General features: G+C 38.9%; 1 protein-coding gene across 8 annotated transcripts in view; it reads left to right on the top strand.

Annotated features, from left to right (window-relative positions):
* The window catches only part of PDGFD (platelet derived growth factor D), a 280,491-nt gene that overhangs the window by 207,012 nt on the left and 45,795 nt on the right, over positions 1-27,684 (top strand). The window contains exon 4 of one of the 8 annotated variants that reach the window (XM_086338262.1): positions 3,829-3,942. The exons of the other annotated variants lie outside the window; for them this stretch is intronic. Within the exon in view, the coding sequence (XP_086194388.1) occupies positions 3,829-3,843 (15 nt within the window). The 3' untranslated portion in view covers positions 3,844-3,942. Of the gene's footprint in view, positions 1-3,828; positions 3,943-27,684 lie in introns of those variants that run through there. 8 annotated transcript variants of the gene reach the window in all.

The raw sequence follows: 27,684 nt of genomic DNA on the forward strand, positions 1-27,684 counted from the left end.
CAAATATATAATAACTAACAATTGGCCCTCCCATTCTTGCCCTAACTTTGTAGGTGAAGAAGGACTGACAGTAAGATTCACATCTATACACACTTGGCATATTTGAGTGAAACATAATCAAAATAGAACTAAGTAATATATATATCATTTGATTTGTCTATGTATACTCATTCATATACTATAACTACCAGGAAGGAATTGAAGCAGCTGATTCAGCAAATATAATTATGGGGAACCTGTTGTATGCTTGGTACTGTGGGGGATTCAGTGGACCTAGTCCAGCTTTTGGAGAAAAACTACATGTCAGAGGTAACACTTAGAGTGGAATAAAGGTTGTGAAAGAAACATGGCAAAGTGCTATATGGTCAGTCGCTTTGCTGTTGGAGGTGGCAGTCAGTCAGGAAAGAGGAGCACTGCTTCAGAGAGCTCAGATATCCCATTTTTAGCCTCATCCACCCTGGTGCAGTTTGGGCAGGAAGGAAACCCTGGGAGGGTCTAGGCATTTTTCTCTTTCCATTTGGAAAAGTGCTAAGACTTTTCTTCATTAACGAGCACTTCCCATTTACCTCCCTAATGCCTCAATGTCTTTCTCCATGAGCCCCTTTTTTCCTCTCTGTTCACATTAGTCTGGATATAGCTACCAGAATCTCTTCCCTGGGCAATACACAAGAATCTCTTTCCTCCCTTGTTTCTCTGCCTGTAGGATGGTCATTGAACCTCTTTCCCCCAGAGCAGCCAAGAGACCTTTCTAAAGCTCATACCCAAACAAATCTGCCATTCCTCTTTTTATAACCCTTCAGTGGTTCTCTATGACGTATGATGAAATCCAAATCCCAGTATGGTGATGGAGCACTCTGTGGTTTGTCTCTGTTCGTTTGCTTTATCCTTTACCCTGTCTTATCTCTCATCCTGCCTCCAGCCACACTGAGTATAATAGAGTTCTAGGAATAATTGTGGCATGTTCATAGACTCTGCTAGTTAATTTGTGCTTCCTTTCTTAGAGGAGGATCCATCAAGCCTCTGGAATTTGAATGCAGACTCTGCTGCTTACTTATTATAGACCATCAGTGAGGCTTTCAGCTCTTCAAGCCTAAAGATTCTCCTAAAATGCAAATAGTGAGTTGTGGTGTCCTTGGTAAGACTGGAGATAATATGTCCTGGTGCAGAGGTTTACACTTAGTGGGAGTGCAGGATTATCACCTGCTGCTCACCTTTCAAAGCTCCTTTTTAAGCATCACCTCTTAAGTTGGGCTTATTTCTACCTGCGTGTACAACACTTTTGTTCTTTTGAAATGCATCTATAACAATGTGTGACACTTGTTTACATGTTAGTCTAACCCCTAAATTCCATGAAAGCAAGGGTCCTGTCTTATTGATTTCTTTAGGCTAAACCCCAGCCAAAATTCCTTGCATATAATTGACACTCACAGTACATCTTGGACTTGCCTGGTGGTTCACAGTAAAGAATCTACCTGCAGTGCAGCAGACCCAGGTTCGATCCTTGGATCTGGAAGATCCATGGAGAAAAAAATGGTAACCCACCCTAGTATTCTTGCCCGGAAAATTCCATGGACAGAGGAGCCTAGTGGGCTACAGTCCATGGGGTTGCAGAGTCAGACACAATTGAGCGGCTAACACTTTCACAGTATATCTGTATTGGTCAAATGAATGAAATGTTGGTGCCAGACTTTTATAGAAGTTTCTTTTGATATTGGCCAGTTCACTGAAGATCAACAGATAAAATCTAGAAGCAGTGTTTAGAATTCTCCACACCACATCCCCATGTTGCAGTTGAGAACCACTGTATCCATGAAATAGAAGTATATCCACATGTATGCTGTTAGTTGATAAATTTCTCTATAAGTATATATGTTTTAATGTGCATTAACTTTTGCACCATTTCAAATCAGCTTCCATTTTTGGCTCATAGGATTAGATGTGAACTTACCACTTGTTGTTTAGTTGATGAGTCATTTCTTTTTTGTGATTCCATACTCCATTGCCTGCCAGGATCCTCTGTCCATGGGATTTCCCAGGCAAAAAATATTGAAGTGGGTTCCCATTTCTTTCTGCAGGGGATCTTCCAACCCAGGGATCAAACCTGCATCTCCTGCATTGCAATCTCACTTCTCCTGCATTGCAGGTAGATTCTTTACTGCTGAGTGTCCAAACTTAACACTAGCACATTCTCAATAAGAGGGAAAGAGTGAAGTTAGTATAAATGACTAAACATTTATTTTTGATATGCAAAAGCTATCAAATATTTCTACTCAATATTCATTGTCTTTAATCCACTCCTCATCAATTAAATGGCCATAAGTAAAAGAATTGGGGTTTAATAAAATATGGAAAAGTTATATATTTAATTTATGAATGGTTAAAGAGAAAATTTCTAATATGGGACTTTTTTTTTTTTACTTTAGCAATAAATAAAATAGAAAATTTTCTTTCTGCTGTCTAATCATCTTTCAGAGGCTGCAAGTTTAGGATTGGATGTATACATTTAAAGATGCATTATAAAATGGATTAAAATTCCCACTGTCTTTGTTTCTTTTTCCTCAGAGCAATTTCCTTACAGAGACTCAGGATAGTAATGACAAACATGACTTTCACAACAGATAGTCCAGGCAAACCAAAGATTTACAAACTATAGGCCTTTTAGGAAAATAAAATTAAAAAGATATTGAAATAATAAACATAAAACTGAAGCTATGAAGATAGAAGATAGATGCTCAGTGAAAAAGTTGTAACACTCCTAAAAGCAGAAATGGAAAACTCTTGTGAGTCATTCATTATATCCTCCATCACAGCAGTGGGGTAGATTTCTTTCCAAAGGTATATCTTTGAATACTTTGTCCACTCTGGTGTGAAATGACTTACAGGATGGCTTTTCTGCTACTTCCATTGTGAGGCCGTTTCACAATTTAATAGATATCACTACTGGGGAAACTTTGTAGATTCAGAGGCTACATTTTCTGTTATTCAATTTCATGCCTTGACTTTTAGTTATTGCCCTCAGGGAACATGGTAAATAATTCTTTCCCTTCATGGTGACACATTTTGGATTCTTAGAAATTGGTATCATACCCCTAAGTCATTCTCTAAAATACTTTATATGTAGTGTACATCAAAGTACTTAATTCTTCTGTCAATACACAATATATTTAGTTTTTATAATCTTGTCTCATAAGTCATTTTTCTCAGCCTGTTAATCAATCAGCTCTTCTGTAAATCCCCACAAGTTTGTCAAATCTTCTATGAAAATACTTGCAAAATGATTTGGTAATCTCTCTCCATCTCACCACTGCACGGCAGAGATCAACAATTGATTCCTAGTTCAGATTGGAGTGCTCTTGTGTTTTGACATTTCTGCAATATCGTAACAGCTCCCTCCATAGCTTTTTATCACTTGCAGTGTTTCATAGGAATTTCTCCACTGAATTCTTAGGTAAAGTAATTCCAATATTAGATCCATGATATTAAAGGAGTTCTAACAACTTTTTTATATTAAAACTCATTTAATCTGTACTACATGTGATATAGTAGCTATGTGATAGAATAGCTTTGCAACAATTATTGATAGAGAAATAGATTTAGTAATTTCCGTGTTCTTTCGGCTCTGAGATAATCTGTATCTAAATGCAATATTAACATTTCCACATAAAGAAGTCTAAAATATGCTGCAAAATCTGCCCCCACAAAGACCCTAATCATGTACATTATACAAGTTATTGGAGTTACTGAGGGACCATTGTCAGTTAATAATTTAATTCCTCTGAAACGTATAGTGCATATAATTAGCACAGCCATCTTTTCTGTCTCTTTCAGATTGATTCTGCATGATCATCTGTGTTGGGAAGACTCTACTTTCTTTTAAATTTCTAAGGTTTTCTTTTTAATATTGTTACATATCTTATAAGATGATCTTCCCTTTTCACATCATTCAAGTTTAAGAGTTCTCCAGATATACCCCGAGGAAAGCAAAATTGAAAAAGACACATGAATCCCATTGTTCACTGAAGCACTATTTGCAGTAGCTAGAACTTGGAAGCAACCTAGATATCCATCGACAAATGAATGGATAAAGAAGTTGTGGTACATATACACAATGGAATATTATCAGCCAAAAAAGGAACACATTTGAGTTAGTTCTAATGAGGTGGATGAACCTAGAACCTATTATACAGAGTGAAGCAGGTCAGAAAGAGAAAGATCAATATCGTATTCTAATGCATATATCTCCAGTACTTTTGCCTGGAGAATCCCATGGACGGAGGAGCCTGGTGGGCTGCAGTCCATGGGGTCGCTGGAGTCGGACATGACTGAGCAACTTTACTTTCACTTTTCACTTTCATGCATTGGAGAGGGAAATGGCAACCCACTCCAGTGTTCTTGCCTGGAGAATCCCAGGGATGGGGAAGCCTGGTGGGCTGCCGTCTATGGGGTCACACAGAGTCGGACACGACTGAAGTGACTTAGCAGCAGCAGCAGCAGCAATGCATAGATCTAGAAAAAATGGTACTGAAGAACTTATTTACAGGGCAACAATGGAGAAGCCATAGAGAATAGACTTATGGACATGGAGAGAGGGGAGGAGAGGGTGAGATGCATGGAAAAAGTAACATGGAAACTTACACTACTACATGTAAAATAGATAGCCAATGGGAATTTGCTGTATGGCTCAGGAAACTCAAACAGGGGCTCTGTATTAACCTAGAGGGGTGGGCTGGGGAGGGAGATGGGAAGGAGGTTCAAAAGGGAGGGGATATATGTGTGACTATGGCTGACTCATGTTGAGGTTTGACAGAAAACAGCAAAATCCTGCAAAGCAATTATCCTTCAATAAAAAATTAACAACAAAAAAGAGTTCACCACTTCCAGAATTAACATTACTATGAAAGTTATTGATGTTGTTTTGTCTGACTATTTTATTGTTATCATAATCTGCATTTTTTAATCTTAAATCAAATATGGGTAATTAATAAATTTTAAGAGATTTTGAGCCTGTTACCAGTGAAATCTACAAGAATCTTGGAAGTATCTTGAATTTCAGTACTAAAAGCCCCTGAATAAGTAGTTCTGATATCAAAGGACAGAAATAGAGAGAATTTTTTTTTTCATAGTGGCCTTAAAATAATTGAATTAATCACCTGCTGCCCAACCTTCGTAGTATTTATGTTAAGGATAGTTTACTGAGAAGAAACCACTTTTGGAGATAAAACTAAATGTCAACAGCTCTCTCACTGCCAAAAAAGTGGCTTTAGAGAATCTTTAATTGTTACACATTTTAAAATGTTTGAGAACAGAAATAGTCATTAACTCATAAGCAATCTTTAAGTCACTAGTGTGAATAAAGATAGCTTAAAAATGAATTGGTCACCTGAATATATGGTCTTTAAACTTAAAAATTAAATTCCCACTGATAGATAATTGATCTTCCTTAAGAATCTGAGAAGGACATTGTCACATTATGTCCTAGAAGCCTAATTAGTTTTTGAGTCTTTATTGAGAGCCTAATATGTCCCAGGCACCATACTGGCTCCTGTGAAAGCATTAAAGTCAGCAAAAAGTACATTGTAAAAATATTCACATACTCTGGAAACACAGAAGTTGGAGCATCTGCATCAGACCTAACGATGCTTCTCAAAGGGAGTGATTCAGTTTGTGTTCTAAGTGATGAGGTAGAGTTAGCTAAATGGGAAAGAGATGGGAAAATTTTCCAAGCAAATGGAACAGCCTCTTCAAATTTGAGACGGCTGATAAAGCATGAAATAATTCTGAAGTTTTGGGGGGAAAAATGAGTGAGTGGCCTGAAAAGTTGTTGTAGAGGACGGCAGTGGTCAGATCATGAAGGTTTTGTTGTACTAGTCAAAGGATTGCAAGTTGTTCAGAGACTCAGAGATTTGGAGCTTGGAAGTCACATAGACAGCACAGTCCTTTTTGTTTTGATTTTGCATTTCAAGATGGTAGGTGAAATGTAATGATGGCAGGTCAGTGGAGGACAGATTGCAGTTGGGCAAGAATGGAGAAAGTCTAATTAGGAGGGTAACATAGTCATCCAGGAGAGATATGACAAACTCTTAAAGCATAGAATAGAAGACATAGTTTTGAAAATTTTAGAAAGTATAATCTGAAGGATTTAGTGACTAATTGGGGAATATTTCAACATGGCTCCTAAATACATGATGCACACAATTAAGTGAAGGTGGATTTATTTTTCTACGAAAGGAAACACAGGAAGATGAGCAGGTTTTGTGGAAAAACTGATGAGTGCCATTATGAACATGTTGAGTTTGTGGAGATTATGGGATATCCAATAAGAGGTGACCAGAAGGAATTGAGCAAAACGATTTCAACAGAGATTTCTTGGCCTGGCATATGGAGTCAGGCATCGTTCATGTATGAAAAGTGAAAGTGTTAGTTGTTCTATCTTGTCCAACTCTTTGTGACCCCATGGACTGTAGCTCACCAGGCTCCTCTTCCATGGGATTCTCCAGGCAAGAATATTGGAGTGGGCTGCCATCCCCATTTCCAGAGGATCTTCTGAAGGTTTGATCTTTCTCCAGGGTTCGATCCCCGGGTCCCCCATATTGCAGGCAGATTCTTTACCACCTGAGCCACCAGGGATCTGAGCCATCTTTCATGTATAAATTATTGTTAAAGTCAAGTCAAGGCTAGAAAGGATACATTGGCTTTGGCAACTCAGGAGCTATTAAAAATGTTAATAGTCTTTTCCTTAGAGTGGTGGGGCAAGAATCGGGCTGCCGTGAGATGAAGAGTGAATCAAATTTTCAGTTAACAACAAATGTAAATGACTGTTTCAGGAAGCTTCAGGGTAAAGGGACACAGATTTGAAGAAATGATACCTAGAGAGGTTAAATGAAGAAAATATCTCTTTAAATGATACAGACATGCAAACATTTTTTATAGATTACATGGAACTGGTAAGTAGAGGAAAGGTTAAAATTACATGAGAAAGAAAGCTAACACAGTGTGATGGGTTTGTAATTTTACTCAAGCAGAAATCCAGGTGAAGAATGATTGGACTGCTCTAGAATAGGGCTTTGGTAGGATGGGCACCAGAGGACAGCTGGGTGGGAAGAGACTATGGATAAGAGAGGACTTGAAGTGATAGATTGTGAGGTCTCTAACATCTACAGGAGACTGGTACGTTGGAGGAAGATGTAAATATTAAGTGGAAGTCTAAGCGAATGAAGAGACAGCAGCAGGTAATTCAAGGGCATCCAAGGATATGGAAGGCGTGGCTGCAGAATGCGTGTCCATTTCAGATTCCAGAGGGAGTGGCTTAAGTGAGGGTAGGTAAAAAGGGACACTTGAGTTGAGAGTCAAGGGCAGTTTCTGTGCTATCTGACGTCATCCAGGATGGCAGTGATGAAGTAGAGAGAAATATCAGAAGACAGATGCTGTGGCCCTTAGTAAATATGGGGAAGTGGCCAGGACTTTAGTAGCAGTAACAATGTGTAAAGAGAAATCAGGGACTAATAGGTGAGTGACTTGTGTTTCAAAGGGGCTGATTGTAAGTTTGCTTACCTATGCCTGCTGCTGCTGCTGCTGCTAAGTCGCTTCAGTCGTGTCCAACTTTGTGCGACCCCATAGACGACAGCCCGCCAGGCTCCCCCGTCCCTGGGATTCTCCAGACAAGAACACTGGAGTGGGTTGCCATTTCCTTCTCTAGTGCATGAAAGTGAAAAGTGAATATGTACCACAGCTTTCTTATCCATTCATCTGCTGATGGACATCTAGGTTGCTTCCATGTCCTGGCTATTATAAACAGTGCTGCGATGAACATTGGGGTACACGTGTCTCTTTCAATTCTGGTTTCCTTGGTGTGTATGCCCAGCAGTGGGATTGCTGGGTTATATGGCAGTTCTATTTCCAGTTTTTTAAGGAGTCTCCACACTGTTCTCCATAGTGGCTGTACTAGTTTGCATTCCCACCAACAGTGTAAGAGGGTTCCCTTTCTCCACATCCTCTCCAGCATTTATTGCTTGTATACTTTTGGATCACGTCCATCAGCAGATGAATGGATAAGAAAGCTGTGGAACATATACACAATGGAGTATTACTCAGCCATTAAAAAGAATACATTTGAATCAGTTCTAATGAGGTGGATGAAACTGGAGCCTATTATACAGAGTGAAGTAAGCCAGAAAGAAAAACACCAATACAGTATACTAATGCATATATATGGAATTTAGAAAGATGGTAATGACAACCCTGTATGCGAAACAGCAAAAGAGACACAGATGTATAGAACAGTCTTTTGGACTCTGTGGGAGAGGGAGGGGGGATGATTTGGGAGAATGGCATTAAAACATATAATACCATATAAGAAACGAATCTCCAGTCCAGGTTGGATGCAGGATACAGGAAGCTTGGGGCTGGTGCACTGGGATGACCCAGAGGGATGGTATGGGGAGGGAGATGGGAGGGGGGTTCAGAATGGAGAACACATGTACACCTGTGGCAGATGCATGTTGATGTATGGCAAAACCAATACAATATTGTAAAGTTAATAATAATAATAATAATAAAACTTAAAAAATAATAAAATAAAAATAAAGAAAGTGAAAAGTGAAAGTGAAGTCGCTCAGTCATGTCCAACTCTTGGCAACCTCATGGACTACAGCCTACCGGGGCCCTCCGTCCATGGGATTCTCCAGGCAAGAGTACTGGAGTGGGGTGCCATTGCCTTCTCCTATGCCTACCGTGTCTTTAAAAGAATGTGTAAGAAACATAATGTTGATTGCATCTGAGTGGCGTCTCTTTTCTGTTAGACTAGGGGCCGTACAAATGTTTTGTATTAAAACTATCAATGACAAATGATATAAAGTCATACTGATGAATGATAAAATGAAAAATGATAAAACTATCATTCTGAAAGTTTCAGAATAGAGTCAGAAGAAAGGCAACCCACAGCCACGTGCCCAGCCTAGCAGGGTTTCAGAGTGGGGGCTATCGTCAGTCAGGCCTGGAGGGAAGTACTGTCTTGAGGGTAGAAAGGGAGAGAGTGATCAGTTCAGTTCAGTTCAGTCACTCAGTCGTGTCCAATTCTTTGCGACCCCATGAATCGCAGCACGCCAGGCCTCCCTGTCCATCACCAACTCCCAGAGTTCACTCAGACTCAGTGAGGGCTTTAAAGGCGTTGAGGTTTTTGGTCCACAGTGATGCATGGCTCTAAATGACATTGCAAAACTGAAGTCTATCAGAAGTGACTCTGTGCTTATGGTACCCCATTTTAAGATTAATCTACTCAATAGTTTTTAGACTAAAACCATTCAACCAGTGTCAGAAATCCAATTTAAAGTTTCCTTTTTTATTTTTGAAGAGAATATGGAGTACAGGCTAGCACAGCTCCCAAAAGCAATATTCTTTACTGTGTACAATAAATCATCAGCTTTCTGTCCAATAAGTAAACTAAAGAAGCTGGCAGAAGATAATGTAGTGTTTTCATGAGAGAAAAGATTCTTGTTAACCTATATTCTTATCTTCTGTAAAAGTTTGTGGCTTTCTTTGGTTATTGCTGCTATTGAAAGGATAGTATCTTCCACTTAACGCAAGAGACTTGGTGGTGTTTTTGTCTTCTTTATCCTGATGAAATCTGATGTATGCATTGACTCAATAGTGACTATAAAAGCTGACTCGCCCTAGTGAGGATGAGCAAAAATAAATGGAGCTGTCAAAAGCAGTAAAGCAAATATCTAGCATCCTTAATGTAGCTTAATTTGACACTGTGGTTAAATTCAAAATTGCTTTGCTCTGAGCAGTCTTTCTTCCCGCCTTCTCCACCTCCCTTTTACCCTCCATTCTCAATAGGAAGCATCCCAGACATAGCTGGGAATAAAGTGATTCTAATTAGATGGTACTTCCCCGACCTAAATCGTCTTTGGCTTTTGTATATGAAATGTTATTGCACAGCTCTCTCTTCACATCACAAGGAAATATGAACAAGTCCCCTTCCTTTTCTTGTTCTCTGAGAATAGCGATGTGCTAAAGACAGAAGTGCTCAGTACTGTCAGCTTGCTGAATCAGATTCTGTGAGGGTCTGTGGCCAGCCACACGCACTGCCACTATTTCCTTCCCAGTCTGCTGGGAGAGAGGCCAGGAGGCTTTTCTTTCTCCCAGCCTGAATATCAAGAAGTTGTTGAAGTGTCAGCAGAGATTCTGTTCAGCAGAGATGTTCCTATTGTTGAGAAGCCTCCTCTAAACCTGTCAGTCAGAATGACAGTTCACCAGAGACCTCTGAAAGGCAGTGGACTTCACATTAGGGTTAAGACTACTATGGTCAGCATTTGAACACTATGGATGCTGGGAGTGGGACCATTAATTATACACAATTCCCAACCCACCTTCCCCCATAGGCACTGGGTTCTTTCCTGCCTGTAGATGAAGGTGTCAATTTCGGCTGTATTATTTCTAGCCATAAAGTGAAAGAAAGTGTAGTCGCTCAGTCGTGTCTGACTCTTTGCAACCCCGTGGACTGTAGCCTACCAGGCTCCTCTGTCCATGGAATTTTCCAAGCAAGAGTACTGGAATGGGTTGCCATTTCCTTCTCCAAGGGATCTTCCTGACCCAGGGATCAAACCCGGGTCTCCCACATTGCAGGCAGACACTTTACTATCTGAGCCACCTGCAAAGCAGCCTAAATATCTAGCCATAAAAATCCTATTAAATAGCAGTACACATAGTATTGTGCAAAACACTGCATCCAATTCAAATAAAATTGGGGAACTTTACAGTAGTTGTATTTATTTTAAAATAGAGCTTTCATAACTTTAATAAAGGCCACTGGCTGCTGCATTTGATGATCATGAACATTGTTGCATTTTGTAGACTGTGAACTAAATGACCCATAATATCCCCCACAACTTATTACTTTATGTAAAAGGAAATATTATATGCTAATATAGGATGTGTTTATTGCATCTGCAAAACATTACTTAACGGATGATTGTTAAAGAGACAAGCGAAATTGTACAAAGTTTCCCCTGGCTTCTCACGTGTCAAATGCAGAAGGGGCAGAGTGAATGCAGCTCAGTATCTGTGTATCTAGGTGTGGGAATCATTTTACACAAAATGAAGTTTTCCTATACAGAGGAATTAGTTTAAATGCCCTTTTTTTTTCCCCTGGAGAGAACTTACACATATACTGTTGATAAAATATTGGAAAAGGACAGAGTTCTTCAAGTGTATCTAGTATGGGATTAACCACTTCCCAGTGTACCACCCTTGGGAAAATTTCTGTCTTTTTAAAATATAAATGTAAATATCACCTGAGAGAATATTGGCCAAAATATCATGAGAAGTATACACTGTACTGCAACAATAATGGCATCAGAGCACAAAGGCCGGGGTAAGGCTTTCAGTAGATCCCGCCCTCAAACAAGAGCACCACTGCCGCCCAGCCGTCCGCAGGAGAGCCTTGCCTGCTCCCAGCATACTTTATAAAGGACAGCCACTGCTCCCTCCAAAATTGTCAGTTGCCCCTGAAAACAGCAAATTTGTCATTGTCTTTCCTCAATAGTGATAGACTGGGGATAAAGCTGAGTAGAATTTGGGAGAGAACTATAGCGTAATACAGTATGCATGGGTTGCCACGGGAGGATTTGGGGAAGAAAAAAATGTGTGACTAGAAGTTCCTCTAGAGGTCTGAAGAACTACTTAGGAAAGGACTAACTTTTCTTGATGCTTTTGGACTATGGTGTTGGAGAAGATTCTTGAGAGTCCCTTGGATAGCAAGGAGATCAAACCAGTCAATCCTAGAGGAAATCAACCGTGAATATTCATTGGAAGGACTGGTGCTGAAGCGAATACTTTGGCTACCTGATGGGAAGAGTCAACTCATTGGAAAAGATCCTGGTGCTGGGGAAGATTGAAGGCAAAGGAGAAGAGGGCAGCAGAGGATGAGATGGTTGGATGTCATTGCTGATTCAATGGACATGAACTGGGCAAACTCCTGGAGACAGTAAGAGACAGGGAGGCCTGGAGTGATACAGTTCATGGGGTACAAAGAGTCAGACATGACTTAGTGACTGAACAACAACAAGCTTTTCTTGAAGCATGTACTAGTGTGGAAAATTCTCTAAACTAGGAGTCAGGAGACATGGGATCTACTTCCAGCTTTCTCCTGAGTTAGATGTGTCCCCATTGAAAAATAATAGTTCTGAACATTGATTCCTGAAAATAGTCATGTGTGTGTGTGTGTGTGTGAGTTGCTCAGTCATGCCTAACTCTTTGCAACACCATAGACGGTAGTCTGCCAGATTCCTCTGTGCATGGGATTCTCCAGGCAAGAATCCTGGAGTGGGTTGCCATTTCCTCTTCCAGGGCATCTTCATGACACAGGGATTGAAAATAGTCATAGTTTACTAAATTATGCTGCAGTAGCAAACAACCCCAAAATTTCAGTGGCTAATCCTGTTAGCTACTCGTTACCTGAAGCTTTGCTCTGCTTAACGTTCGAGGCCTGAAGGATCAGCTTCACATGGAACGTGCAGCAGAGGGAAAGGGGCAGTGGAAGGACAGCATAATGTGGTTTAAAGCTTCGCCTCACATTCCATTGGCCAAAGGCAGTCACATGGCCTAACCTCCCTCAAGAGGAAAGAAGTACACTCCTCCTACAAGCAGAGCACCCGGGACAAGCTCTGAGAAGGCAGACCCAGGGGAGAGGGGCAGCACAGTGCCTAGAAGTTGAAAGCATTGGTTGATAATCTGTAAAGCCTCGTCCAGCTCCAAAATTACACATTTTAATTCATGAATTAGAAATGGCAACAATTCATTTGGTTGTAGAAATATTTTACCAGGAGATAAGAGACTAATTTTTTAAATGGCCCAATCCAAGAATGGGCAGAGCACCTACCTGTATGAATCAGTAGTTTATATATGCATATATAGGTTTTCATATTTAAATTATTTAAACTAGTTTGAAAGCAAGTTTCTGGCCTTTCAAAAATTTTTCTTTGATATTTTGATTAATACATAAATAACACCCCTTTACATATGTGAAATGCTGGGCTGGATGAAGCGCAAGATGGAATCAAGATTGCATGAAGAAATATCAATAACCTCAGATATGCAGATGACGCCACCCTTATGACAGAAAGCAAAGAGAAAATAAAGAACCTCTTGATGAAATTGAAAGAGGACAGTGAAAAAGCTGGCTTAAAACTCAATATTCAAAAGCTGAAAATCATGGCATCTGGTCCCATTACTTCATGGCAAATAGATGGGGAAACAATGGAAACAGTGAGAGATTTTATTTTCTTGGGCTCCAAAATCACTGCAGATGGTGACTGAAGACATGAAATTTAAAGATGCTCACTCCTTAGAAAAAAAACTATTACCAACCTAGACAACATATTAAAAAGCTGAGACATTACTTAGCTGACAAAGGCCCATCTAGTCAAAGCTATGGTTTTCTAGTGGTCATGGATGGATGTGAGAGTTGGACTATAAAAAAAAGCTGAGCACTAAAGAATTGATCCTTTTAAACTGTGGTATTGGAGAAGACTCTTGAAAGTCCCTTGGATGGCAAGGAGATCAAACCAGTCTAAAGGAAATCCGTTGTGAATACTCATTGGAAGGACTGATGCTGAAGCTGAAACTCCAATACTTTGGCCACCAGATGTAAAGAACTGACTCCTTGGAACAACCCTGATGTTGGGAAAGATTGAAGGAAGGAGGAGAAGGGGATAATAGAGGACGAGATGGTTGGATGTCATCATTGATTCATTGGGCATGAGTTTGAGCAAGCACCAGCATTTGGTGATGGACAGGGAGGCCTGGCATGCTGCAGTCCATGGGGTTGCAAAGAGTTGGACAAGACTGAGTGACTGAACTGAGCTGAATGTATCTGTGCTCAGTTCACATGGTGGTGCATGTGTGCTAAGTCACTTCAGTTGTGTCCAGCTCTTTGCGACCCTATGGACTGTAGCCCATCAGGCTCCTCTGTCCATGGGATTCTCCAGACAAGAATTCTAGAGTGGGTTGCCATACCCTCCTCCATAGGATCTTCCCAACACAGGGATCAAACCCACATCTCTTATGTCTCCTGCTTTAGCAGGTGGATTCTTCATGACTAGCGCCACCTGGGAAGCCCTCATGTTGTGGTGGAGAGAGTGAATTGAGACGAGATGTTTTTTGAAAATTACAAAATTCTAATGCACATTTTAGGCAATAATATATTGGACCATTGTAGGTTGTTGGATAGACCAATCAGCATTTCTTCCAAGGGAAAAAATGGGTTAAGGGTACAGATTTTCTTATATGTGTCAGGCACTTTCATGATTTTACTTATAGTTTTCTTATATGTGTCAGGCACTTTCATGATTTTACTTATAGTGGTCTGTTTAATCCTATCACTTTGAGATAGGAATTACAATGACTCTGCTTTCAGATAAGAATATTGAGAAACTTAGTAGGTGGTACAAGGACTCTAGCCAGTACATGGTAGAGTTGAGACTGAATCCAGAGTCAGACTCCAGAATTTGTAACAACTAGTTGATTTCCATTTCTGCAGAGGATAATGGAGCCATCTTTCCAGTACAAAGATAATACATTGGAAAGGCTGTACTAGTTTCAGAAAGTGTGCAGTTAAGAGTCCACCTGGGCCAGTTTCACATGAGTTATCTCACTGAATGCTCAACTAAGCCTGTGGGGGTGGGGGAGGTATTTTTCCATTTTACAAATCAGGGCTCTCAAGCACAGAGAGTTTACCTTGCCCAAGGTCACACAGTCAATGCTCCATGTAGAATTTGATTGTGAGTGCTCTGTCTCCAAAGCAACATTTTAAGAAATCCCTTGTATCAACCAAAAATGTTGGCAATCCTTATTTAGCAAGGTGAATAGCAAAGGAGCATCTCAACCTCCTTGCTCTTCACTTAAAGGCATGTGGTTTGCTTTTATTTGTTTGCACTTACAGGCTCTCTGGTGAAACCCATCCATGCTTATTTGGTTCTAGCATCTCTGTGATCCCTACTGGGTTTAGACCTAGCTTTTAGTAATCCCACCAAATCAATCCCTGCTGACCAGCCCCAGGGGTCATCATAAAATACTTATGGGGTTCTCATCTATTGAATCCTCTCATCAGGCAAACATTCTAACTCTTCTTTGAAAAAAAAAAAGGTAATTTTGCATCCTGCTGAGGGATAAGATCGAACTAAATTGTATTTGAGTAGAAAATGTTGTTATCATTTTAGGGGTTTGAGTACCAAAATAAGGAACGCCTCCTGATTCTAAGATAAGCTTAGAAGATTATCAACATTCCAAAAAAGCTTTTTAAACCAACAGCACTGGATTTCTGATCTTCAATTTTCTCCACTATTCTCATCTCTCAGAATAGCCATCTACCATTTACTATTCATCCTCTAGGGATTTTATTATGTTGCTTAAGATCACTTGAATCCAGAGGAATTTTTCTCATTTTTTTTCGTATACACAGAAAGCAATGCATGTAAGCAGGAGCAAGGGAGACATGGCTGTATTAGTAACCAGCTTCCTACGAGTTAGTGCTTTGCACTACTGCATGTCCAGAGACCCCCGCTGCAGGCTTCAGATCTGCTGATGTTGCTGACACTTGAGCTTTTGAGGTGTTGATTTGCTCGCATGTAGGCAGAGGATGGTCAGATTGAAAACTCTCTGAGAACGGTGACCTTGATGCTTTTTTCATTTCTGTATCTGCCATAACTTAGGTCATGTAGTCACTAATAGTGGAAATCCACAAGAACCTGTTGAATGAATGGTTAAATGCTCTACCTCCCACCCCCCCAGAAAAGAAAGAAAGAAAGTGGAAAAGGAAGAGCCACATCTGACATTTAAGACTCTCTGACTTGTCTTACTTTTTCAACCTCATTTTCTGCCTGGTACTTGGGACACATGGCAGGCTCACAGGTCCAAGATCGCACCACTCCGTTCATGCCCTTTTCCCCACCTGCCTACTCCCCTTACTGTCAGAAGCCCTGATCATCATCTGAAGGTCAACTCCAAGGCCACTTCTTCTGAGACATTTGTTTCCATAGATTTTGTGTTATTCATTTATTCATTCCACAGATATTTATTAACATTCAGCTGTGTAGCAGCCTTCCTGCTAGGGCTTTACATGAATCACCTCATTTGATCCTCACAGTAATCCAGTATTTATTCTTTCCTTTAACCAGCATTTATTGAACACGTGTTCGTTGGCAGACCCTGCTGTAAATGCTAAAGATTGAGCAGTGAGAACATTAGAAAACATCACATCTTCCAGGGCTTATATTCTAATGGAGAGATGCAAACTTGGGAAACAAGTACAGCAATAAATGAACAAGATAATGTCACATAGTGGTAAGCCATTACGCAGCTAAAAGCTGCTGATGTGAAAGGGAGCAACAAGGGTGGGGAATTAGAATTAATCCAGGTGATATTAACCAAGTTCCTCAAGGGCAGTTTTCCGTCTTATGCAACTATGCGTTATCCAGTGCCCAGCACGGTGAGTTACATGCTCTGGCCATTCAAAATAGTCAGAGAACTTTGAACCTAGTGATCTGTAAGGTTCCTTTCACTCTAAAACTGTGCTGCTGAGAGTAAGAAATAGGTAGAAGGTTTACATGTGCAACATGAAATCTCCCTTAAAAAAAAAAATATCCAGGGTATATCTCAGCTAATCCTTGGGCTTGGGCAGCAGCAACATAGTCTGCTCTGACTTCTTCCAATCCTGTAGAGGAGAAGCAATAGTTTACCCAACCCCTAGAGTATTTTCCCTTTGACTTTGGAATGCATTGTATTTTTTTTCTTTGGAAACAAAAATACCTTTGTAATTATATTTGGCTTAGAGGAATGCAGCAGTGAATTCTTAAAGTACACAGCATGTGATAATACCAAAGAAAGTATAGCAGGAAGCCAAGGAGAGCCAATCTGGGATTAAGACTTTGCTTGCAAAGCCTAGTGTTTTCACTTATGGAAACTGCTGATGAATATTGCTAATGTAATGACAGGCAAAAGTTAACTGATGATAACCAAAAGTGAAAAAGAATTGTAAAACCCCATGAATACTAACTGCTGCTGCTAAGTCACTTCAGTCGTGTCTGACTCTGTGCGACCCCATAGATGGCAGCCCACCAGGCTCCCCCCGTCCCTGGGATTCTCCAGGCAAGAACACTGGAGTGGGTTGCCATTTCCTTCTCCCATGCATGAAAGTGAAAAGTGAAAGCAAAGTCGCTCAGTCATGTCCGACTCTTAGCGACCCCATGGACTGCAGCCCACCAGGCTCCTCTGCCCATGCGATTTTCCAGGCAAGAGTACTGGAGTGGGATGCCATTGCCTTCTCCAGAACACTAACTAATAAGGTTCAAATTGCAGACTTGCTCACCTAAATACCATTTATCCTATTCAGAATGATTTCCCCAACCAGTATGAGAAGACTTGGCATTGTCTGCTCAGGAGTGATGGTGAAGTTATATGGACTGAGGCACACATCTGTTCCTAGGACGGCTCCTTCACTGGCTTTAGCCAGAGTCTGGCCACAGTGTTTAGTTTTTCTCCGGGTGAAGCTTTATCAGCGTCAACAGGATGAAGTCCACAATGTGTGTGTGGCACTCTGCTCCAAGCAGCTCAGCTCATGAACCCAGACAGTAAGCCTGCTCTCTTTAGAGATCTGAAACCTGCAAACTGCTTTGATTAATTTCTAGTTAGGTGCAGAGTGGAAAGAGGAACTGCAAGGTCAAGAATTTGCTAATCTCAACCTTTTTTGTAAAGTGTGATTTGCAGTAGAATGGGTGCTACATTTCTGCTTCAGACTTTACTGTAATGAGTTCTCTAGTTTAACCACATAAAAGAGTGTGGAAACCCCCTTACAGTCAGCTCAAGAAAAAGCTTGTCCTTTGAATTAACTGTTATTTAATTACATAGTACTACGATATAAACATGTCTATTAAATATTTTATATTCAGTGTAACCTGTAGTGCCAAATGATAATTATGGTTTGCAGCTCTAGTGAAAGCATGCAGGCCCAGTGTAAGGAAGAAGATTAATATATACAGGATAAAATGTGTTACAAAAGCACAATCACCTCCCTAGGCAATATTTGCATTTTTAAAAAGAATGAACAGCTTTTTAAATGCTTTACGCTTATATTGCCCCTGAGTTTTTAATGAGGTGTTCCCCTTTATTTACCTATCACTTGCTGAATAACATTTAATGAGTGATTTTTTTTTTCCTGGTAGTGTGACAAACTACGTTGACTGTTGGACTTTAAATGGTATTTTCTCCCTAAAGTAAAATATTAGGAGTTTTAATTAGCAATGCAATAATTTTAGTTCAGAGAGGAAATGATTTTAGCTAAAGGATTTTGGTGACATGGCCTTAATCTTCATAGTGTTTGTAATTGCCATTTTCCCAACTATTTGTTTTAATAATATAACTAGATTTTGGCCACCATGAGGATAATCTATTTATATTACACCATTAAAGTAGAGAAGGGCTTCCCTGGTGGCTCAAACAGTTAAGAATCTGCCTGCAATGCAGGAGACCAGAGTTCAGTCCCTGGGTTGGGAAGATCCCCTGGAGAAAGGAAGGGCAATCCACTCCAGTATTCTTGCCTGGAGAATTCCATGGATAGAAGAGCCTGGCAGGCTACAGTCCACAGGGTCGCAAAGAGTCAGACAGACTGAATGACTAACACTTTCATTTTTCACTTTCAGAGTAGACAGAAGTTTTGTAGTTCTTAGGGGTGTGGATTTCAGCACAGAGTCATCCAGACAAAGTGAAATGGTTTGTTGAATTTTGAGTATGAAGTGTTACTTCCCCCATCAACAAAGAAAAAACAAAAAACAGAGTACTCACTATGTACCAGGAGTTGTGCTAAATGCAAGGAAAAGAAAACATGAATAATTCAGGTCAATATTTCTCTTCTTCATTTCAAACTTGTAATTTTTCTAACATAGCAAAGTAATTTCCTCAGCATCCATTTTAGCTTGGTAGTGTAAATAATCTTTAAGATTAACTTAGCACTATCAAAAACACAATCTTTAATAATATTCAGGCTACTGATGATCTAAGCCAAGTATTTTTTTTTGAAATGCATTTAAGAAATGTATGAAAACCTATACTTAATATAAATCAAGGGTATTTGTTTAGGTTATAAAAGGATTCTTTATAAATGAAAAGAGGACTAGCTCAGCAGAGATGAAAGAGCAGGAAGAGTCAGCCTCTGGTTCAGGTGTTTGTGGAGCCTCTGAAAACCAGGCTTGATTCCACAGGCAGGTTCCTCTTAAGCATCTTTTCTCCCTACTTTCTCATCTCTTAAAGCTATAGAAACGATGAATGGGATGCAAGAATACTGGAGTGGGTTGCCATTTCCTCCTGCAGGGATCTTCCCTATCCAGGGATCGAACCTGCGTCTCTTATGTCTCTGGCACTGGCAGGTGGGTTCTTTACCACTAGCTCCACCTGGGAAGCCCCTGATGTGTGGAAGGGTTTCCTATAATGCTGGTCACATATTCTACGCTCCATAAACAGCACCTGTTACTGCCAGACAATTAATAATAGAGTTTTCTTAATACTAAACAATTTTATTGTGTTTATAAGAGCTAATCACAAAATTTAAACCTGCACTAGCTTTTCAGCAACACATTGTACAGAGACCTCTGGCAGTACTTTTCGAGATGTAAATTAAATGTTCGTATATCTTTGTATGTATCAAATACAATGAAAGCTACTAGCAAGGTTGAGTTTTGCAATTTTCAATTTTCTGTTCAGCCCTTTGCTGAGATGTCCTTACTTGGCAAACAAAAGCTTTAACCACTTCTTCATTCATCCGTCTCTCTTCTCCAGGATCCTCATGTTTTCCTCAACTTAATTATTGTATACAGATGATAATTGCTTGTTGTTCATCCTTTTTCTATTTAAATAGACCTTTTCTCTCTGTCTGCAAACACAGATCAGGCTTTCTTTAATTCTCAAGATGACTCTCATGACAACCTCTAAATTGATGATCTCTTTTCTGCTTGTCAGAGGAAATTTCTTCTTTGCCCATTGGACTGATGTTTGCTCAATCGTTGCTTAGCCTGTTGAGAACAGCTTCCCAGACTAAATTCCATCTGAAGAAATCAGAAACTAACAAGTATAAAAAGTTTCTTATAAGAATAAAAGTGAACTTAAAAAAAAATCTTGACATTAGCATTAAAAATACATGGATGACAGAAAACAGCAAAATTCTATAAAGCAATTATCCTTCAGTAAAAAATAAATTAATTAAAAAATAAAAAGCTAAAAAAATACATGGATGAATCCTAGGAGTTTTAAATTAAAACATTGTACATACTTTATTATCAATAATGATAAGTGAAAAGGTGATAAAATTAATTCTTAAGCCAGTGGAAATCTGCAAGTGTGTCTTATCTACAAGGACTATTTTTTTTTTACTAAAGATATATTTGTTTTTTTAAATATATATCTTATATTTCCAATAATAGATGATTCATGCCCATGGCTTCTTATAGCTCTAAGAACATATGTTATTAAATTTCACAGGAAAATTCTCTAACTTTGAAACATGCTCTTTGATTCTTATTAATTATTGATCCTTGAACTCTTGATATCCTTATGTTAAATGTTGTTGCCAATAAAAGCTGGCCTCAAGCCAAGGCTTTTCACTTAATACTTGTAAAATAGCTGGTTTGATAATGAGCATATAATGAATTATACTTGTAAAGATTTGGATGGACCACAGAGTTTGGTTGAACCTAAGAGTTTTCAATACTTGCTTCATTCTATTCCTATAGACATTAAGACATCGGTGTATCATTTCCACATATATCACTTGGATTACATGCCAGAAGTCCATGTACTGGAATATCAAGGTCTTTGTTTTAAATGGTCTCACCTGTACAGTGATCCTAAGACTCAGGGCTCCAAGTTTAGCATTATTTGCATTTCCCTCAGTGGGTCACGAACTGAGCAGAGTGTCATGAAATGAAGAATACACTGAACGAATAAATGTTGTAGTATGTTTGTTCATTATTGTTTTCTGAATCATGTCAAATCCCTCTGTGTTTCTTTTCCATTTCAAAAGAAACATCTTTAAGCATTAAAGCACAGACACAATTAGGAGAGATATTTCTTTTTTTTTTCTTAATTTTATTTTATTTAACTTTACATAATATCATATATGAAACGAGTCACCAGTCCAGGTTCGATGCACGATACTGGATGCTTGGGGCAGGTGCACTGGGATGACCCAGAGGGATGGTATGAGGAGGGAGGAGGGAGGAGGGAGGAGGGTTCAGGATGGGGAACACATGTATACCTGTGGCAGATTCATTTTGATATATGGCAAAACCAATACAATATTATAAAGTTAGGAGAGATATTTATTTTTTGCTTGTGTGGAGTAAATATAAAACAGCAAACAGAAGAAACATTTATTTTTAATTAGGGAAATGTCTTTTAAAATTTTCTAAAATAAATCATCCTTGGTAAGTTAAAGGTTGTTTTGGTTGAATGCTTTTTAAAAACCCCACATAACAGCATATATTTTAAGAGATGGTGGAGTACAGCCTCTGAGCAATGAACAGTTCATGGCTCATCTGCTCACGTACAGCATAATCACCTAGGATAAAAATGAACAGCCATCCTCCAAGATTTCCAGAAACAGGTGCCACAAATAATCATCCCAAATGTTTGGAACACTGTCATAGCAACCAGATTCAAAAAACAAGTGTCCTAGCTCCACTATAAAGGAACAGAAGAAGGATTCTTTTGCACATCCAGTGTAGGCATTCAATGAATAAATGTGTGCAGGCTTGCCTTGGTAGAGGAACGAGTAGACTGTTTACTTATTAGCTTGTGATACACTACGTGCCCTGTGGGATGAGCTCAAGGTGACTGATGGCAAGTAAGGGTTATCTGGAGATCTCTTTTCTGAAAATGGAAATCTCTATTCATATTGTAGTCTTTAGATATAGGGGATTAATATTGAAACTATTCATTACTTATAATGCTGTTTTGTCCCCAGCTGCATTTGCTTTCAGCCTGTGCATAAACTGTCTGCAAATAGAGCCAGAAAAATGCCTGTCTGACTCTGAACTGATTTCATATTTCTGTGGCTGTTTTTAAACACCATGTTTCTGAGAAACAACAAGGTCCTATTGTATAGCACAGGGAGCTATATTCAATATCCTGTAATAAAACATAACGGAAAGGGAAATAATGAATAAAAAAGAAAAAACAACCAAAAAATGAGATAAAACGGTACTGCTTGAAAAAATACCTACGTATTTTTGTGACTGTTTTTAAAAACATCGAAGTTTGTGAGCAGCCATGTTTTAGGTGCAATATGATCACCTAATATGATCATTCTAGAACAGTCTTTATTGTTTCATCTTTGAACAATTCTGTATTTAGTAATTTGTGAGAAACATTTCTATAAAACAGACTTTTATTTTCCACGGGTGATACCGTCAGTCCAGGTAAATGGAGGCACTGACCCTCCAATCCACATTTTCTTCCCCACTGCTGCTTCTGTCCTGGTGCAGTCAGATAATCTGTACAGGTTTCTAGGAAACTGTACTGTACTATATAGAACATGCTGTTTTTTAACCTTTTGACTTATGAGTTTATTTTATTTTAAGGATATTAACTTTTTTTCTGTTGAATCTGCTACTGGTATAGTTGCTAGTTGTCATTATGCTTTCCATTCTGTCTTTGGTATTTTGGGGATTTATACAATGATTTGTGTATGTGAGGTGTATCAGGTTTTACATTTTCTGACTTTAGCGCTCATACTTAGAAACAACTATTCCACACTACAATTATATAAATATCTACCTGCCTTTTATGTGGTACTTTAAGATTTTACTTTCATATACTTTTCCAACATTCTTGTTTGTAATGCTTCTCATCCAAACCAAACCTTACATACTAAGCTGTTTAAAAAGTGAACATCTGAGAATCATATCTATGTTTTTAGAATTACTCCAAATAGTATAATCCAGAGAGTGAGGGAGTTTCAGTTCAAAATGCCAAATAATGAGTTTCACTGCCAAAATATAATTAGGAACTATTTTAATGTGAGGACATGAACTGAGAGTAATTTGTTATAATTTTAATGATATAAATTAATTATCATTAGATTAAGACAATGCAGATTAAGATGCCTATAATAATAGAATGATACATGTCATTATTTGGTGAATTGGGAAAAAAAAAAAAAGTGACTAAGAGATAGAGTAGCTTATTGGGTTCTAGTCCTGACTTCAGTAATACTCGGTTTGAGGTGATGGCCAGTTCCTTTTCTCTTTGAGCATCAGTTTGCTTATGTCTCAAATGAGGGCATTGAACTTCTAAATGACTTCAATAAGGTACCCACAGAACCTAAGATTCCTACATGGACTAACGTAGTAATAAAGCCAAAATATCAGCTTCTTTCTTGTAGGATGGAACGTACCAACTTCCAGGAGCATGCTCTAAGGAAATCAAGAGCTAAGTTTGTCCTAACTTCTCGGAACAGTCCTCTCTCCTCAGATGAATAGGACATGGCTTTTAAAGCACTTCTCTGACTTTGCTGTAACAAAGAACAGAAATGTGTTTTTGTAAGCTGGACTGTTTTAATACATTTTCAATGATTGGTCACTGTTCCGTTTTAGCATTTCTTAAAGTAATGCTAAGGGCACTGCTCTGCTGAGAACACCCATAAAAAAAGGAGTTTGTTTTTAATTAGCCTGCAGTTTGGAAAGCTAGCAGTCTATAGATGTTAGAGTTGGACTATAAAGAAAGCTGAGTGCCAAAGAATTGATGCTTTTGAGCTGTGGTGTTGGGGAAGACTCTTGAGAGTCCCTTGGACTGCAAGGAGATCAAAGCCACTCAATCCTAAAGGAAATCAGGCCTGAATATTCATTGGAAGGACTGATGCTCAAGCTGAAACGCCAATACTTTGGCCACCAGATGTGAAGAACTGACTCCTTGGAAAAGACCCTGAAGTGGGAAAGATTAAAGGCAGGAGGAAAAGGGGGTTACAGAGGATGAGATGGTTGGATGGGATCACCGACTCAATGGACATGAGTTTGAGTAAACTCCGGGAGTTGGAGATGGACAGGAAGGCCTGGTGTGCTGCAGTCCATGGGGTCACAAATAGTCAGACATGACTGAACTGAACTGAGCAAATAGAATGACACAGGCACCAACTGTTCAGAAAGGACCTTGACTATTAAACTATAGATCTTCCTTAGCTTATGACAAGATTACATCCCAATAAACCTATTGAAAATATTACATTGAAAATGTATTTAATACATCTCATCTACCAAACATCATAGCTTAACCTAGCCTGCCTTAAACATGTTCCAGAACACACATTAGCTTATACTTGAGCAAAATCACCTAATACCAAGCCTATTTTCTAATAATAAAGTGTTTACTATCTCATGAAATTTATTGAATACTGAAAGTGAAAAACAGAATGATGTCCAGAATGGTTGTGGTGTATCAGCTGTTTACCCTCATGATCCTGTGCATGACTGGGAGAAAGTATCCTACTACATTGCTAGCTACAGAAAAGATCAAAATTCAAAATTTAAAGTGCAGGGTTTTTGGTTTGTTTTTTTTTTTTTTTTTTTTTACTGAATGTGTATCACTTTTGCAGCATCATACAGTCGAACCATCTTAAGAACCATCTGTCTTGCTTACCTGTACTGGGGCGGGGGTGCGGGGGTTAGGTAGCAGCTGAACATCTTTCCTGAATATACACTAGAGACCAGAGAAATTGGAGTGTGTACCAAAACTAGCTAGGAACTTGGGATAGAGTAGAGAGCAATCAACAAGGTCCCTATCATTTGGTAGCATACTTTCTACTTGAGGAAAAAAGATAATCAGCAATAAACAAATATAAAATCAATTCTGTTCATCCTAAATGCTTTGAAGAAAATTAAGCAAAATAAGTGAACAGAGCAACCAAGAGTGGAAGTATTTTAAATAGTGTTCGGAAGAGGTTCTCTAAATATTTGATACTTGAACAGAGAACTAAGACTTGGAGAAAGAGCAGCCCAGCCAACAACAAATTTAGACTCAAGGGGAGAAGAAGCTTGGAGGTGTTATGTGAAAGACTGTGAGAAGGCCAGTGTAGGAGGGGAGAGGGGTTGGTGAGAACTGTAGAACATCAAATCACAGAAGACACCAGGAGCTGTGGTAAGCAGCGGTCAGCTTGTATGAAACCAGATTCTCTGAGTGCAATGGAAAGCTGTTGCTTCTTTTTTCAACAGAAAACAGAGTGACTTGATTTACAGTTTTAAAAGATATCAATGAAATAGAATTGAGAACCAGGAAACAAATCAGCATTTGATAGTGGAATCAAGAATACTCAATACAAGAGAGAGAGTATTTTCAATAAATGGTGTTGGGAAAATTAGATACTCAAATGCAAAAGAATGAAATTAGACCCTTATTATACTATTCACAAAAACTAACTAAAAATAGATTAAATACTTAAATGTAAGATCTGAAACCATAAAACTCCTAGAAGAAAACATAGGGAAAATGCTCCTGACATTGGTATTAGCACCAAAAACAAAGGCATTATAAAAATAAGCAGTTAGACTGTATCAAAATAAAAAGATTCTACCCAGCAAAAGAAACAGCCAACAGAATGAAAAGGCAGCCTGCAGAATGGGAGAAAATATTTGCCTAACTACGTGTCCGATAAGCAGTTAATATAAAAAATATATAAACAACTCATACAACTCAATAGCAAAAAAGAAAAGAAAAAGAATAATAATCAAAGAGGGATGGTATGGGGAGGGAGGAGGGAGGAGGGTTCAGGATGGGGAACACATGTATACCTGTGGCGGATTCATTTTGATATTTGGCAAAACGAATACAATTATGTAAAGTTTAAAAATAAAATAAAATTAAAAAAAAAAAAAACAAATAATCTGATTTAAAATGAGAATGGGACCTGAGTAAGCTTTTTTCCAAAGGGATATAAATGGTCAATAGGTACATGAAAAGATGCTTATTATCACTAATCATCAGAGAAATGCATATCAAAACCATGGTGAGATCTTGTCTGCCACCTGGTAGGATGGCTATTATTAAAAAGATAGAAGGTAACTGTCATTGAGGATGTGGAAAAAACAGAGGATGAGATGGCTGGATGGCATCACTGACTCGATGGACGTGAGTCTCAGTGAACTCCGGGATTGGTGATGACAGGGAGGCCTGGCGTGCTGCGATTCGTGGGGTAGCAAAGAATTGGACACAACTGAGCGAGTGATCTGATCTGATCTGATCTGAATGTACTTTTGATGGGAATGTAAATTTGTGCAGCCAGTATGGAAAACAGTATGGAAGTTCCTGAAAAATTAAAAATAGAACTACCATATGATCCAGGAATCCCACTTCTGGATATACATCCAAAGGAAATGAAATCTCTATATTGAAGAAATATCTGCACTCCCACAGTCATTGCATTGTTCACAATAGCCAAGATATGGAAGCAACATAAGTGTCCATTGATAGATGAATGAATGAAGAAAATATGACATATATTTTACATTATATTTATGCATTTTTTCAATCACAATAAAGGAGGAAATCCTACATTTCTGACAACACGGATGAACCTTGAGGACATTATCCTGTGTGAACTAAGTAATCAGACAGAAAAAAGACAAAAACTATATGATCTCACTTATATGTGGAATCATTTAGACAAAAAACAAAATTTATGCAGAAACAAAGTAGAATGGTGGTTGCTGGAGGCAGAAGAATTGGGGGAAATGTGAGATATTGGTAACACACTTCTAGTAATAAGATTAGTAGGTTCTGAGGATCTAATACACAGCCTGCTGAATGCTGTGTTATGTACCTGAAAGTTGCTAAGAGAATATCTTAAATATTCTCACCACACACATTCTTTCACACACACACACACACACACACACACACACACTTGTAATTATGTGAATGATGGATGTGTTAACCTTACTGTGGTAATTATTTCACAATATATACATATCAAATTGTCACATTATATACTTTAAATTTATACAGCATTTTATGTCATCTATTTCTCAATTAAGCTGGAAAAAAAGATAATTCCACCTGTCTTGTGTAATGCAGACTCTAAGAAGGAAGAAAGAAGCATGGAGAAAGTTAACAGGAAGTTGGGAGATTTACTGGTATCTTGGATTTGGGAGATATGATGGAAGAAATGAAAATTATCCTAGGAGTATAGACTTAGAAAGTAAAATTGCTATATTCTTTCCCATGCCAAGATTCTCTTTTCAGGGCTAAAATTTGGAGGTTCTGTATTTTATTTTTATAAGGGATGTCATTCCCTTTTAAAAGCTCATTTTAGATGTCATTCTTCTTATTTTATTTTAATACCAGAAGCATTTTGTAGTGGGGTATAGACAATTAACAGGGTTTCCCCGGTGGCTCAGATGGTTAAAAAAATCCACCTGCAATGTGGAAGACCTGGGTTCGACCCCTGGGTTGGAAGATCCCCTGGAGGAGGGCATGGCAACCCACTCCAGTATTCTTGCTGGAGAATCCCCAAGGACAGAGGAGCCTGGTGGGCTACATTCCATGGGGTCACAAAGAGTTGGACACGACTGAGCAACTAAGCACATAGCCATTTAACAATGATGTGGTATTCCAGGTGAACAGCAAAGGGACTCAGCCATTCACATACAT

Source organism: Bos grunniens, chromosome 15 (genome assembly GCF_055505025.1).
Source record: "Bos grunniens cultivar Pamir isolate PY7600 chromosome 15, Bosgru_T2T1.0, whole genome shotgun sequence".
NCBI classification, from domain to species: Eukaryota; Metazoa; Chordata; class Mammalia; order Artiodactyla; family Bovidae; genus Bos; species Bos grunniens.